The sequence below is a fragment of the Chionomys nivalis genome, chromosome 21, assembly GCF_950005125.1.
Source record: "Chionomys nivalis chromosome 21, mChiNiv1.1, whole genome shotgun sequence".
Classification (NCBI taxonomy): domain Eukaryota; kingdom Metazoa; phylum Chordata; class Mammalia; order Rodentia; family Cricetidae; genus Chionomys; species Chionomys nivalis.
Window position 1 is genome coordinate 19041800 of NC_080106.1, and position 15659 is coordinate 19057458.

The 15659-nt window shown below is 41.7% G+C and overlaps 2 protein-coding genes across 3 annotated transcripts in view; both read left to right on the forward strand.

The window, feature by feature from the left end:
• The first annotated feature begins 323 nt into the window (after positions 1 to 323).
• Ap1g1 (adaptor related protein complex 1 subunit gamma 1) overlaps positions 324 to 15659 on the forward strand; it is an 87059-nt gene continuing 71723 nt past the window's right edge. For both annotated transcript variants that reach the window (XM_057753269.1, XM_057753268.1), the window contains exon 1: positions 324 to 652. The gene's annotated coding sequence lies outside the window, so the exon portion shown is untranslated. The remainder of the gene's footprint in view (positions 653 to 15659) is intronic.
• Positions 3925 to 4355, forward strand: LOC130863340 (40S ribosomal protein S12-like). Its single transcript, XM_057753271.1, has one exon. The coding sequence runs from the start codon at positions 3939 to 3941 to the stop codon at positions 4335 to 4337; it is 399 nt and encodes a 132-aa protein (XP_057609254.1). The 5' UTR covers positions 3925 to 3938; the 3' UTR covers positions 4338 to 4355.

The following is a 15659-nucleotide window of genomic DNA, read 5'->3' on the forward strand; positions in this document are numbered from 1 at the left end:
GAGCACGCTTCTAAAGTGGAACAGAAAGCTAAGGACTCAAGGTGACGGGAGTGACTTAGGAATTCTTTAGGAATAAACCCTGGCTGGGTGTCCTGCGTTTCCACCGGCCTCTCCCTCCCTCTTCTCCAGCCACATTGCCTAGCTCCGCCCCCTCAGGTGGCCCCACCGGTTCCTGGTAGCTCAGCTTCCTTCCCCAACCCCCGCCGCCGCCGAGAGGAACCAAAGCGCTCTGACTCTGGGGGCGGCCGGACCTTTCTAGCTGAGACTCATCGCAGCGGTGACTCGGCAGCCGCGTCTAGCGTCATCAGTGACAGCCCCGACCCTTGCTACGCTTTGCGTCGCTCTGCCAGGCGCAGTCGCCTCCTCCTTGGCAAATAGTCCTCGGCAGGGTCCGAGTTTTCGGGTCATCCGAGGTGGGAAACAGGAAAGGCTGCAGTTCAGGGGACGGGGAGTCGACGAGGAGAGGGAGCCGAGGGGCGACGTCTTCTCGGGGGCGCGCGAAGTGAGTTAGAAACTCCCTCCCTGCCCGGGATCCCTCCGCCTGCGGTAGCGGTGCTGAGGCCGAGGGAGCCGCCATTTTGGATGTTCGGTTCCTGCTGCCACTGCTGCCGCCGCCCCCGAAGCTGCTGGTTTCACTCGAGGTTTCGGGCCGGTGAGTGTCACTCTCGGCACTGAGAGCAGGTTGTGTCTTTGGCTCCGCTGCGCCTGCGAGCGTTTGCCTGGGAGCCTCCTGTCAGTCCCAGGGGCCCGGTCTCAGGCCGTGGGGGGTGAGGAGGACTCAGGTTGGGTCAGGTGGGACCGGGGCGCCCCTGGGCTTGCTCGGACTTCCTGAGGGGCGACCCTCGGAGGCTGCTGAGCGGGAGCTTCGGCGCGCGGCCGCTCTGCCTGCGGCGGTGTTGTCCAGCCGGTGCAGGCCGCCTTGAACCCATTGACTTTTCCAGGCTGCGATCCTCCTTTGAAAGCCCGTTCAGGGAGCCTAGGATTCAGCGGGCCGGGCCCCACCCCCGCGTGTCCTCTCTGAGCCACGTCTCCGCGTTCTTGTGTGGTGGCCTCAGGTCAAAGCTGGGAACTCTCGGCATTTCCACATGCAGGGGTAATGCTACCTGTCCGTGCGGTGCCGGCCGCTCAGAACCGGACATCGGCCTCGCCTCCCTCTAACCTTCCAAGTAACTTCTGGACCTAAATTTTCCGCCTTTTTTTTTCTTTCCTTAAAAAAACAAAACAAAACAAAAAACAAACAAAAAAACTTACCTGCGACTGCACTGCTACCCCTCCTCTCCAACTCTTGGTTCTGCAGACGTCAGTTTCTTGTAATTCTCCGCATCTTCCTCATTGCCCGGAACTGTGGGTTATGCTTCCCAGTTCGGGCTTGATGTTGGAGAGCCGTCCAACTACCTAGGGTGTAGTTCGGCAGTAAATGGGCTTAAAGCAGGCGGAGCGGCTTTAGTTGGGAAGGAGCTGTCAAAATACTTTCTAGATTTCCTTTCTGCGTTGAACGCTGAGCTTTTGGGCACCTATTGAGACACCCCCCCCCCCCCCGCCCTTTTTCTTTTCTTTTGGCGTTTTATGTGTTGAGCACGGAAATCTGCCCTTGGAGAATATTAATCTGACGTAGGTAGAAAGGAAAATAGCTTTTTTGGTTCCTATAGGGATTAGTTAACAGAAGAGCTAGCTGAATGATCTCTTAGTGACTTCACCTCTCAGGTGTTTGTATAGTAATGATCTCTGCTGACTTCATATGTTGATTTTTCTCAGGGTAGTTAGATTTTTAAGCATCCATTTTCACCGTTGCTTGTAGTATTTGCCTACTAGTATATACCTCTTAAGTTTTGATCTGAAACCTGTGGATCCTCGGAAGTACTGATGGCCTCATTACTTTAGTTCTGTTTTTAATGTCTGTTTGCAGTCTAGCGTGCTTTCATAAAAAGAATTTAACAATATTTCACTGATTAGTTCCTACATTTCAGGTTAGGTGAGTGTGGTTGAGTCACCCCTATTTTATCTCAGCCTAGGTTTTTTACATTTGCAAAAGAGATAAAATTTCTTTGAGTTCAGTTAAGTAACTCAAAACCTAACTTGAACGGAATCAACTCTCTCTCTCTCTCTCTCTCTCTCTCTCTCTCTCTCTCTCTCTCTCTCTCTCTCTCTCTCTCTCTCTCTCTCTCTCTCTCTCGGCTTTTCGAGACCGGGTTTCCCTGTGTAACAGTCCTAGCTGTCCTGGAATTAGCTCTTGTAGACCAGGCTGGCCTCGAACTCACAGGGATTCACCTGCTTCTGCCTTCCGAGTGCTGGGATTAAAGGCGTGCGCCACCACCGCCCAGCCCGAGTCTATTTTCTTGTACTCGTAAACTATATTGATGCTTATTTTTAAAAATTTTTGAAGAATTATTTATTTATGTGTATGAGTGTCTTGCCTGCATGTATGTATGTGCACCACGTACATGACTGGTGCCGGTGGAAGTCAGAAGAGGGTATTCGGATCCCCTGGAAGTGGAGTTACAGGCAGTTGTGAGCTGCTGTGTGGGTGCTGGAAACTGAATCCATGTTCTCTACAAGTTAAGTGCTCTTAGCCGCTGGGCCGTCTCTCTGGCCCTTGTTGCTTTATTATTAAGCTTTTTTTTAAAAATTTTTTTTTATTTTTATTTTTTTATTTTTATTTATTTATTTTTTTGTTTTTTTTCGAGACAGGGTTTCTCTGTGGTTTTGGAGCCTGTCCTGGAACTAGCTCTTGTAGACCAGGCTGGTCTCGAACTCCCAGAGATCCGCCTGCCTCTGCCTCCTGAGTGCTGGGATTAAAGGCGTGCGCCACCACCGCCCGGCTTATTATTAAGCTTTTGAAATGAGACTGCAGGAAGAATTTTTACAGGTCATACAATGTCAAAGAGGACAGTATTTTCAGTGTAAATATTCTGTGTGCTTATTTAAGAGACTCCTTCAGAGGCATCCGTGGTAATTACTGTTAGATACGAGTTCCGTGAGTATGTTGCTCTGCAGTTGTTCAGTTTTCTTTTAAAAAGAACTCAGTATCTCCGTGTGCTTTACTACTGAAATGGTCTGTTTTTGAGTTCACTTTTGAAAACGTATTGAAAGAGCTATCAGAAGTTATTTAACTCATTTCATGTTATGGTATAACATACTGGAATTTAAGTGCCATTCTTAGATGGTTTACAGTTTACCTGGGGAAAGTATGCCTTTGCCAAACAGATATTAGCAAAGTGCTGTTCTGTGTATCATTGATCAGTACATATATAAATGACTACTCTATCTTGGCTGTTTAGAATTGCACTAGAAATTAACATTTGTGTTTAGTAAACTTCCATTTATTTCCTTCCTTCCTTCTTCCTTACCGCACCCCCCTCCCCTTTTGAAACATGATTTTGCTGACTTGCTCAGGCTGGCTTTAACTTGTGATCCTCCTGCCTTGGCTGAGTAGCTGGGATGAACAGGTCTGTGCCATCAGTCCTGGACCAGCTTTGGTATTTTGAGACAGTCTCCTATGTTGCTCATGTTGGCCTGGAGCTTGGATGTGTCCTTATCTCTCCAGTGCTGGAAATGCAGGTATTTGCCACTCCAGGGCAGCATTCGCTTTGTATTGTGAAGTTACCTGTTTTTTGATATAGGCTATTTACTAATAGCAATTATACAACCTAAGGGTGAATTTTAGAATGAAACTATAAAATATAGAAATTACCAGTAATGCCTTGCTGATATTTTACCCAAAATTATTTTTAAAAAGCCAAGTAGTGGGATTGCTAGCCTACCATAACTTAAAGCTACAGGTTCTATCCCCATTCTACCTCCCAGAAAGTCAAAACCAAAAAGTTTTAAAACTAACCAGTATTTAAAGATGATAAAGCTTTTCCCCTGCCGCCGCCGAGTTGCGCGGAGGCGGAGCCACGGGTGCGATCAAGATTCGGCCTTACCCGTAATCCACCGCCATGGCCGAGGAAGGCATTGCTGCTGGAGGTGTAATGGACGTCAACACTGCTCTTCAAGAGGTGCTGAAGACCGCCCTCATCCACGATGGCCTCGCACGTGGCATCCGCGAAGCTGCCAAAACCTTAGACAAGCGCCAAGCCCATCTCTGTGTGCTTGCATCTAACTGTGATGAGCCTATGTATGTCAAGTTGGTGGAGGCCCTTTGTGCTGAGCACCAAATCAACCTAATTAAGGTTGATGACAACAAGAAACTCAGGGAGTGGGTAGGCCTCTGTAAGATTGATCGCGAGGGAAAGCCACGGAAAGTAGTTGGCTGCAGTTGTGTAGTGGTTAAGGACTATGGCAAAGAATCTCAGGCCAAGGATGTCATCGAAGAGTACTTCAAGTGCAAGAAATGAATAAATAAAAATTTTGGCTCAAAAAAAAAAAATAAAGGTGATAAAAACCCAAGTAGTTTTAAATGAATTATTAAAAACTCTTTATGCAAATATAAAAGGTCAAATGAGTTCTCCCAATGGTTTTTCTTTTTCTTTCTTTTTTTTTTTTTTTTTTGGTTTTTCGAGACAGGGTTTCTCTGTGGCTTTGGAGCCTGTCCTGGAACTAGCTCTTGTAGACCAGACTGGCCTCGAACTCCCAGAGATCCGCCTGCCTCTGCCTCCCGAGTGCTGGGATTAAAGGTGTGCGCCACCACCGCCCGGCTTGGTTTTTCTTTTTAATTTAAAAAGTTGAATTGGAATTTATGTGCCAAGACAGATTTCAAAATGCTTAATCTTGCCAGGCAGAGGTGACACATAACTTTAGCCCCAGCACTTGGGAGGCAGAGGCAGGTGGATCTCTTTGAGTTCGAGGCCAGCCTGGTCTACAGAGTGAGTTCCAGGACTACACAGAGAAACCATGTCTCAAAAAACAAAAGCTTAGGGGCTGGGGAGATGGCTCAGCGGTTAAGAGCATTGCCTGCTCTACCAAAGGTCCTGAGTTCAATTCCCAGCAACCATATTGGCTCACAACCATCTGTAATGGGGTCTGGTGCCCTCTTCTGGCCTACAGGCATATACACAGAATATTGTATACATAATAAATAAATAAATAAATTTTTTTTTAAAAAAGCTTAATCCTTTTATTTCTATTTGATAGGAACATTTTTGTTTGTTTGTTTTTTGAGACAGGGTTTCTCTGTAGCGTTGGAGTCTGTCCTGGAACTAGCTCTTGTAGACCAGGCTGGCCTCGAACTCACAGATAACTGCCTGCCTCTGCTTCCCGAGTGCTGGGATTAAAGGCATGCGCCACCACCACCTGGCAGGAGCATAAAATTTTGTGTATGTAGTAGGATATAACTGATCAAAACTTCAAAACTTGCCTTGAGTTCCTAGCCCTAAGGAGGTAGAAGTAGACAAATCTTTGAGTTTCAGGCCAGCCTGGTCTACAGAGTGAGTTGCAGTATAGTCTGGACTACACCGAGAAACCCTGTCTTGAAAAACCAACCAACCAACCAAATAAACAAACAAAAAAACCCCAAAACTTAAAAACTCGTAGATTTTAACTGAAGGAATGTAAACATAAAGCTTTTATGGGTGCTGGAGAGATGACTAACTGGGTAAGAGCACTGGCTGTTCTTCCAGAAGATCAAGGTTAGGTTCCCAGCACCCATTTGGAGGCTTACAGCTATCAGTGACTCCAGGTTCATGGATCTGACTCTAGTACAAAAAAAATAAAAATAAAATCTTTTTATTTATTTTTTTTTTTGAGACAGGGTTTCCTTTTGTAACCCTGACTGTCCTTAAGTACCTGTGTAGACCAGGCCAACCACGATCTTGAGACTTCCGACTGCCTCAGCCTCCTTCCTAGGATCAAGGTGTGTGTCACCACATCTGGCCTGCATTTTAACCTTTATTGCTTTATGAACTGTTTTTAGTTCTTGATTTTTGGCTTTTAAAAAAATCTTCAGCCGGGCGGTGGTGGCGCACGCCTTTAATCCCAGCACTCGGGAGGCAGAGGCAGGTGGATCTCTGTGAGTTCGAGACCAGCCTGGTCTACAAGAGCTAGTTCCAGGACAGGCTCCAAAACCACAGAGAAAAAACCCTGTCTCGAAAAACCAAAAAAAAAAAAAAAAAAAAAAAAATCTTCATTAAGTTTTTCTATTATTTTATATTTTTTTATTTATCACTTTATATTTTAAATTTTTAATTATTTTGCGTATATGTATGCATATATATGCCATGTGAAAGTGTGGAGGCCAGAAGACTACTTAAAATGTAAACAAAATTGTGTTTTATGTGTGTTGGTGTTTTGCCTGTATGATTGATGTCTGTGCAGCATATGTATGTTTGGTGCCCATGGATGTCCTAGATTGAGTTAGATAGTTGTGAGCCACTATGTGGGTGCAGAAAATCAAACCAGGGTCTTCTGCAAGAGCAGCCAATGCTCTTAACTTCTGAGCCATCTCTCCATGCTTCACAGGGCACTTTTTGAGAGTTCTTGCTTTCTACCTTGTTGAAGCAGTCTCTCTGTCTCTGCCTTTCATCTTGGGGTTACAGATGTGCAAACATGCTTTTTACATAGGTTCTGAAGAGTGAGCTCAGGTCATCCTGCCTGGCAAGTGCTTTTACCTGCTGAGCAATCCCCCTGGTCCTTTATTCGTTTTTGAGACAAGGTCTTACTGTGTGTCTCAGGGTGGTCTTAACCCCATAAACTTTCTCTTTCAGCCTCCCTATACCTCAGTTTACAAGCCTTTGCTTTCAAGCTTTAACCTACTCAGCTTCTTTGCTTAGCCAGGTTATTTTAAGTAATAAGCAATTTTAGAACTATGAGACCATGTAAAGCAGGGCATGGTACTCTTACCTGTAATCTAGCATTCTGGAAGCAGAAGTATGAAGATCATTGCAAATTTTAGGCCTTCCTGATCTGCATAGCAAATTCCATGCCAGCCAGGGTTAGCTTCTCATAGCCAGACCCCGTATCTAACCATAACAACAGCTACCACAAGAGACCATAGAGGTTATATAAATTCATATTTCTTGACTTGTATGTTTTGAAAATCTTGTTTGTCAATAGTAGGGTTTTTCCATAGTAGGTAGGGGTGTGTGTGTGTGTGTGTTTGATGTGTATAGAAAATTTCATTTTGCTGGACAGTGGTGGTGCACACCTTTAATCGTAGCATTTGGGAGGCAGAGACAGGTGGATCTCTGTGAGTTTGAGGCTAGCCTGGTCTACAGAGCGATTTCCAGGACAGGCTCCAAAGCTACAGAGAAAAACTCTGTCTCCAAAAGTCAAAATAAAAAAAAAAATTCATTTCAATGAAAGCAGGGAAGAGAAAGTTAAAAGGAATGTCATTTCTACCTTGAAAATACCTGCAAGCTGCTTTTTCTTCTTTGAAGGAATAATACAAAATACTTAATTTGACATGAGTTTTGTTTACTAGGGATGTGAATGTCTGAAAGGTTTAGAAATTAGGAAAACAACAATCCACTTGCTGTTGAATCAGCATTAGCTAGCACTTTAGTGTCAAAGCTAGGGTGAGGTGATTGACATGAAAAATGCTTTTTCACTAAGTACTTGGAAGTTTAGCCCTTAAAAAAAAGCGTATTGAGACTATTGGAAAATAAAATTAATAAGTTAGAAGCATTGCCATTGAAGATTAAATAAGTTAAGAAGAATTTATTTTTTAAGATGTAAAAGATATATGTGGCCCCTGTACTTGTGAATAATTAAAGGCATCCTAGAGGCAGGCAGCAGTTTTCCCCTTTTTCTGTTGCCAGCACACAGTGGTCACGTTTGCCTGATAGGCAGTTGTCTTGCTAATTCCAGCTTGTTGATTATCTTTTCCCTGTGCTTCTGCTTTACTGAGAGCATCCCAAGCTTTACAACCTATCCCACTTTGAGGCTGGTAGTACTGACTCCTGATAGTAACAGATACGAGGAAGATAGGATCGGGGATCTTTGTAACTGTGAAATAAATGTTTTCTTTGCTTTACAAGCCTTAGCGTTAAATTAAAATTGCACAGAGAGCTTGGTGAGATGGCTCAGCAGTTAAGAGGGCACCATGTAGCAGAGACTGACCCAGGTTTGTTCCCAGCACCCACATCAGGTGGCTCACAACCATCTGTAACTCCAAGTCCAGGGGATTTGGACACTCTTTCTGGCCTCTATGGGCAACTGCACTTACACGTACATATACCCACACAGATGTACACCTACACACATAATTAAAAATAAAAATTTTTAAAAGAAGATTATCATAAAATAGGCTGGGTATGGTGGCACATGCCTTTAAACTTAGTAATTGAAGAGGCAAGGAGACCTTTAAACTTGATGCTAACCGGGTCTACAGAGTGAGTTCCAGGGTAGCCAAGGCTACACTTGAGAGCACAGCTCAAAAAAGAGAGATGTTCTGTATTATTTAGTTGAAAAAAAGGATCCCAGCTGTGTGTTTTCAGCCTAAGTTAGGGAAGACATTTTTTTAATATTTATTTATTTATTTATTTATTTATTTATTTATTTATTTAGGTTTTTCGAGACAGGGTTTCTCTGTGGCTTTGGAGCCTGTCCTGGAACTAGCTCTGTAGACCAGGCTGGTCTCGAACTCACAGAGATCCGCCTGCCTCTGCCTCCCAAGTGCTGGGATTAAAGGCGTGCGCCACCATCGCCCGGCTTGGGAAGACATTTTTAATTCCCACTGTTAAGACATTGCAGTTTCGAGTCTGGAGTGGTGGCACACACCTTTAATCCCAGAACTTGGGAGTCACAGGCAGCCTGGTATACAGAGAAAGTTCCAGGAGATCCAGGGCTACTCAGAGAAACCCTGTCTTGAAACCAAAAATAAAAATAAATTTCAGTTTCAAGCTAAAGAAAAGGAAGATAAGCGAATACTTAAATTCCTTTAAAAAAAACTTCATGAAAGGCTTCTTACAATGTTTTGAAGTATTTGAAAATATGTTTAAAACTATAAAATACTGCTCTAAGATGATTGGGGAAAACTAACTGAAAATAATCAAGTACACTGTTTAGAGTTATTTGAATCTGTGGAGTATTAGGTTTTGATATGATTGTTCATGGCAAGACTTAGTTTTAAGAAGAAAGACCCTTTCCTGGGAGTACTAACAAACATGTTTCCAAAATTAAATTTATTTATTTGTGCGCGCATGCACTTGTGTGTAGACAGCTCTGTAGTGGTCAGACCTTTTGAGGAAGTCAGTCACTTCTCTCCTTCTACCATGTGGGTCCTGGAGCTCAAACTCAGGTTGTTAGACTAAGTGGTAAGCACCTTAACCTGCTGAGCTGTCGTGATAGATGTATATATTTTTTTCCATGGAGGTATTTAAGACAGTAGAATAAGGAAGTAGCTTATTTTTATTTTATTTATTTATTTTTTTAAAAACTCATCTGTGTATTTTTTTTTTTTTTTAATGCGTGAGTGCTTTGTCTGCATGTAGGCCTGCATGACAGAAGAAGACACCAGACACCAGATCCTATCATGGATGATTGTGAGCATCCATGTGGTTGCTAGGATAGGAATTGAACTCAGTACCACTTCTGAGGAGCAGCCAGTGTTTTTACCCCCTGAGCCATCTCTCCAGCCCTGCTTGGTTGTACTATCCCCCCTCCCCCGTTCTGAACTTTTGCTGTTTTTTGATTACTTCTTATTTTTTTTCCTCTCCAGACAATGTCTCATAATATAGTTCTTGGAACTCACTATGTTAGATTAGGCTGACCTTGAACTCAAAGAGACTGTCTGCCTCTGTCTTCCAGGTGCTGGGATTAAGGCATTCAACACTGATAGGCCGGGTCTTCGTATTTATTTTTGACGTTAGAGAGTCAGCTATGCTAGGACTAAAGGAATCATTCTTTCCTCAATTAATTTATGTCACTTGTTATGTTTTTACATTTCTATTACATTGTTTTGTTTCTTCCCTTAATATCTTTGCTTTGGTTTCCCCCATTTTTAGTTAATTTTTTTTGTGAGTGCATGCATGTGTGTTGTGTAGATCAGAGGACAATTTGCAGGAGTCAGCTCTCTCTTTTTACCATGGAGGTCTCAGGGATTGAACTCAGGTCATCATACTGGTCACCAAGTGCCCCTACCTGCTGAATCATCTTGCTGACCCTATTTTACTGTCTTGAAATTTAAAAGGCATAATAGCTTTACATAAAAATTATTTATTTATTTATTTATTTATTTATTTATTTATGGTTTTTCGAGGCAGGGTTTCTCTGTGGTTTTGGAGCCTGTCCTGGAACTAGCTCTTGTAGACCAGGCTGGTCTTGAACTCACAGAGATCCGCCTGCCTCTGCCTCCCGAGTGCTGGGATTAAAGGCGTGCGCCACCACCGCCTGGCAAAATTTTTATTTATTTATTTGGTAAGGAAAAGGTATTACTGTACTTTTTCATCTTTGGCTACTCTTTTTTTTCTTTGATTTTTTTTTTTTTTTCAAGACAGGCTTTATATATTCCTGGCTGTCCTGGAACTCACAGAGATAGTCTGCCTCTGCATTTTAAGTCCTGGGATTAAAGATGTGAGCCACCACCCAGCATCTTTGGCTATTCTGTAGGTTATCTTAGATTAAAAGTTATTTGGAAAACCAAATAAAGTTACAGTGCTTGGAGTTGCATTATAGGCACATGTTAATTTTGGAGACTTGACATTTGTTCAGGGTGATAGTTTGTTTTCTCTTTTTTAATAAATACTTCCTGGATTTTATAATTTTGTTCATATAGTTCCTTTGCTTTTCTTACTGAATTCTAGGCATCTATTTCAACACTCTCGTGACTCTTTTCTGTTTATTTCTATCTTTTTTATTTTTTATTTTTTATTTTTTTTTTATTTTTCGAGACAGGGTTTCTCTGTGGCTTTGGAGCCTGTCCTGGAACTAGCTCTTGTAGACCACCCTGGTCTCGAACTCACAGAGATCCGCCTGCCTCTGCCTCCCAAGTGCTGGGATTAAAGGCGTGCGCCACCACCGCCCGGCTTCTGTTTATTTCTAATAAGTTAATCAGAAATGGGTTAAAATGAATATGCTATATTTTTCTGAGTACAACTTTCTCTTTCTTAATATCCAGATATAACAGAATTTGGATTCATGATGAATTTGCTAGGGGAAATTTACATTATTTTAATTTATTTTGCTTTCTCGAGACAGGGTTTCTCTGTGTAGCCCTGGCTTTCCTGGAACTAACCTCTGTAGACCAGGCTGGCCTCGAACTCAGCTGAATGCTGGGATTAAAGATGTGTGCCACCATGTCCAGCTTGAAAAACTTATTACATAACTTTAATATTTCTGCTTTTATCCTATAGGAAAATACCTTTCTGTAAGTCTATGAGATGAATGACATCTGACTAAGGTTAAAAGTTTATGATTTTGTTATATTCATGGTTCTTGTTAACTTGCTTTAATTAAAAAGCAAATTCTAGGCTTGGAGTGGTGTCCTATGCCTTTACTCATAGTACTCTGGAGGTAAAGACAGGCAGATACCTATATGGTGAGACTTCGTCTTTGAGAAAAGAAGAAAAAAGGAAAAAAAAAAAAAGCACAGTTAAGATTATGTTTAGATAGTTTGAAGAGACTTATTGTTCATTTTGTTAATAACATTAAGGTGGGACAGGTAAAAGTTGCTTCTTAGTTTATTAGTGTTTAGTGTAAAATTTGTTATTTAACTGGTTTACTTGTTGCTCTCTACTTGACATTTGTTGCTGTTCATGCATCTTCTTGCTATTTGGTTGTTTGGTGGTATGCTTGCATTTACATGTCTGCTTTTAGGTTTTCAGTTTTGTTGCATTTTGGTGTGAATAGTTAAACATAGAAAAGGATTGCTGTGGCAGTTAAGGGAGAATTGAACTTAAGACCTCTTAGAGGGATGCCAGCTGACTGCCCTACACAGGGTGTGGTGGTATTTCTGTGTGGTTACACATTCTACCACATACTTCTTTGCTTTGAAGAGCCAGAAATTCCATTTTAGTAGTTTACCTAGGGATGATTCAAGCCAAACTGACAAGTGAGAGTTAGATTTACAGTACTGTAATTTTCAGGGAACTGTGTTCTTCCTTTGAACTTCTAATGTCTGTTTTCCTCAGAAACCTGAGGCAGTGATCAATAATTGGGAAGTTGTATTTTGAACTTGAAACTACAGCATATAAAGTTTAGTGTTGCATTGAAATTATGTGAAACCTGATATAATAACTAACCCTGTGCCTCAAAAATAATTTCCTATTTATTATTTTTATATTTTTATTTATTTTTGTGTTTAGGTGTTTTGCCTGCATGTCTGTATGTGTGCCATTTGCATGTCTGGTATATGCAGAGGTAAGAAGAGGGACCAGCTCCCTTGGAACTGGAGTTACTGATGGTTGTGAAATGACAAGTGGGTGCTGGGAATCTTACCTGGGTCTTTGGGCATGAATTTTTATTTTAAAGATTTATTTATTATATATACAGTGTTCTGTATGCCTGAAGGCCAGAAGAGGGCACCAGATCTGGTTGTGAGCCACCATGTGGTTGCTGGGTGTTGAACTCAGGACCTTTGGAAAAGCAACCAACCAGTGCTCTTAACTGCTGAGCCATCTCTCCAGTCCCTGAATTTTTTTTTTTTTTTTTTTTTTTTTTTTGGTTTTTCGAGACAGGGTTTCTCTGTGGTTTTGGAGCCTGTCCTGGAACTAGCTCTTGTAGACCAGGCTGGTCTCGAACTCACAGAGATCCGCCTGCCTCTGCCTCCCGAGTGCTGGGATTAAAGGCGTGCGCCACCACCGCCCGGCTGAATTTTTTTTTAAGTTTTAATTTTTATTGCTTTTTATGTAGATGAATGTGTATCTGTGTGAATGCATTCCATGTGTATGCAGATTTCTGAGGAGGTTGGAATCTGATCCCTTGGAGCTAGAATTAAAAGTTAAAAGTCACCTGATATGGGTACTAGAAACTGAACTAAAATAAGCAGCAAGTGCTCACTGAGCTATTTTCGAGCCCATGTTTTTTCATTATTACATTCACTCACTCACTCACTCACTCACTATTTATTTATTTATTTATTTATTTATTTATTTATTTATTTATTTATTGTGTGTGTCGGGGGTTGGTGGTGCATGCCTGTCATGGAGCACATGTGGATGTCAGAGATGTCAACTTTGGAGAGTTGGATCTTTTCTTCTACATTGTGGGTTCCAGGAATCAAACTCAGGTTTTAGGCTTGTCAGTAAGCACCTTTTATTTGCTGAACCATCTTGCTGACCCAGCTAACCTACTTTTATGAACACATCACAAATCTTGCCTAAGAAAAGCACTAAGACACTGAATGGCATTAAATGTAAAATTCTGAATTTTTTTTTTTGAGCTGGTGGTTCATGTAGCCCAAGCTTGCTTTGCACTTTGTTTTAATTTTAATTTTATGTGTTTGAGTATTTTTCCCTGCATAAATGTATGTTCGGATACTATGTGTGTGCCTGGTGCCTGAATAGGCCAAAAGAAGGCAACAGGACAGATCAGAGTGACAGATGTGAGCTGCCATGTTGATATGTCTGAACCTGGGTTTTTTGGAAAAGCATTCAGTGTTCTTAACCACTGAGCCATGTCTCCAGCCCCTGACTTTGAATTTCTGATCCTCCTGGTTTACATCCTAAATGTTTCAGACATGATTCTGCCCCCATGCCTAGTTTGTATGGTGCTGGGGATTGAATTCAGGATTTTGTTCATGCTAGGCAAATGTTCTACCAGCTAAGCTCAATCCCCCCCCCCTATCTTTGTCTCTCTCTCTGTCTCTCTCTCTGTCTCTGTCTCTCTCTCTCTCTGTCTCTGTCTCTCTCTCTCTCTGTGTCTGTCTGTCTGTCTCTTGTTCTGTAGACCTGGCTGGAGTTCATAGAGATCTGTCTGCCTCTGCCTCCCCAGTGCTGGGATTAAACGCTTGTACCACCATACTGAGCTCAGTCCCCATTCTTAGTTTAAACTGACTAGCTAGCTTGCTTTTTTTCTTTTTAATATTAATTACACTTTGTCACACATGCACATAGCACATACAGAAGACCACTCTTACCTTCTCCCAACAAGAGGAAATGGTTAATGGTTAAACAAGAAATATTTAATCATTCTTAGTGTTCAGCTCCAGTCATATTATTTTATATTTTGTAAATGCATTAATTTATACTTGTGGAACAAAAATCTGAGCTGGGCAGTGGTGGAACATGCCTTTAATCCCAGCACTTGGGAGGCAGAGGCAGGCAGATCACTGAGTTCAAGGCCAACCTGCTCTACAGAGCAAGTTCTAGGACAGCCACAGAGAAACTGTCTCCAAAACAAAAACAAAACAAAACAAAAACCAAAAACAAACAAAAAAAACAAAAACAAAAAAAACCCCCAGTTTGGCATGGGGGTTTTGTATAGCAGGTAATGTAAAAGTATGGACCGTATGGATACAAGAGAGAATATATAAAAAATTTTGCCTAGTTAATTTAGTTTTTTAGTTCTCAGCCATACAATCTATGACTGGATGTTATTCAGTAATAAGTGGTAAAGGAAACTACAGTCTCATTTCTTTTTTTTTTTTTTTAAATATTTATTTATTTATTATGTATACAATATTCTTTCTGTGTGTATGCCTGAAGGCCAGAAGAGGGCACCAGACCTCATTACAGATGGTTGTGAGCCACCATGTGGTTGCTGGGAATTGAACTCAGGACCTTTGGAAGAGCAGGCAATGCTCTTAACCACTGAACCATCTCTCCAGCCCAGTCTCATTTCTTTACTCAAGTCTTTTTTTAGTGTTTAGCAAGAACTATTCAAGTAAAGTCCTCATGTTGGATAGAAAAGGGGTGATTTTAATGTTGAAAAGTTGGCTTTTAATTTAGACTTTTTTTTTTAAGACTTAGAATTCAAATGTCTTTAGGATGAGGGAACAAATGACCTTGTAGTCATAGAAGCTTCAGCCTTTTAGTTTTGTGTTCTTGACTGGCTGTCATTGGCTCAGAGCTCCTCAGCAGGTAGTGAGTTCTGATGTGGGAAGAAAGTTATCTGGGCCAGGAACTGGGCTGAGTCCTGGCTGCTCTTTTCTGAAGCCAAGCAGCCAGGACACCTTCAATTCATGTGCTTTGGAAGGACAAATAACATATTCTTTAGATAAGACTATTTTAGTATTTTAGATTCAATAAAAACAGTATTTATTGGGTTCATACTTCAGAGGTGAGGGAGAGATAAGGGTGAATTTACAAGGACATAGCCTTGGGGATCTTGTCCTGGAGCGAGAAAGTAAGCATTTCATGGGATCAAAAAAGAAAAGGTAATCTTGGTTTGAGAATAGCGATGATTGACTTTTCTCAATTTGGGTGATGAATTTTAGGAGAATCAATACAGAAAATTATTTAACTTTTTTCTGAGTGTTTATCAGTAATTTAATATCTGCTGATATTTTTGGGGATTTATTTATTTATTTGGTTTTTCAAGCAGGGTTTCTCTGTAGCTTTGGAGCCTGTCCTAGAACTAGTTCTTGTAGACCTTGAACTCACAGAGGTCTACCTACCTCTGCCTCCTGAGTGATGAGATTAATGGTGTGCTCCACGACTGCCCAGCTGAGATTTATTTTATTTTATGTGTATGGGTGTTTTGCCTGCATGTGTATCTGTACCACATGCATGCAGAAGAGGACCTTAGATCTCTTAGATCTGGGGTTACCAGTTGTAAGCTGCTATATGGGTGCTGGGAATTGAGCTTGGGTCCTCTGGAAGAACATTTAGTACTGTTAACCATTG

What these genes read in the sequence shown, in the direction of transcription:
- LOC130863340 (XM_057753271.1), top strand. Translation starts at nt 3,939, where the DNA reads ATGGCCGAGGAAGGCATTGCTGCTGGAGGTGTAATGGACGTCAACACT.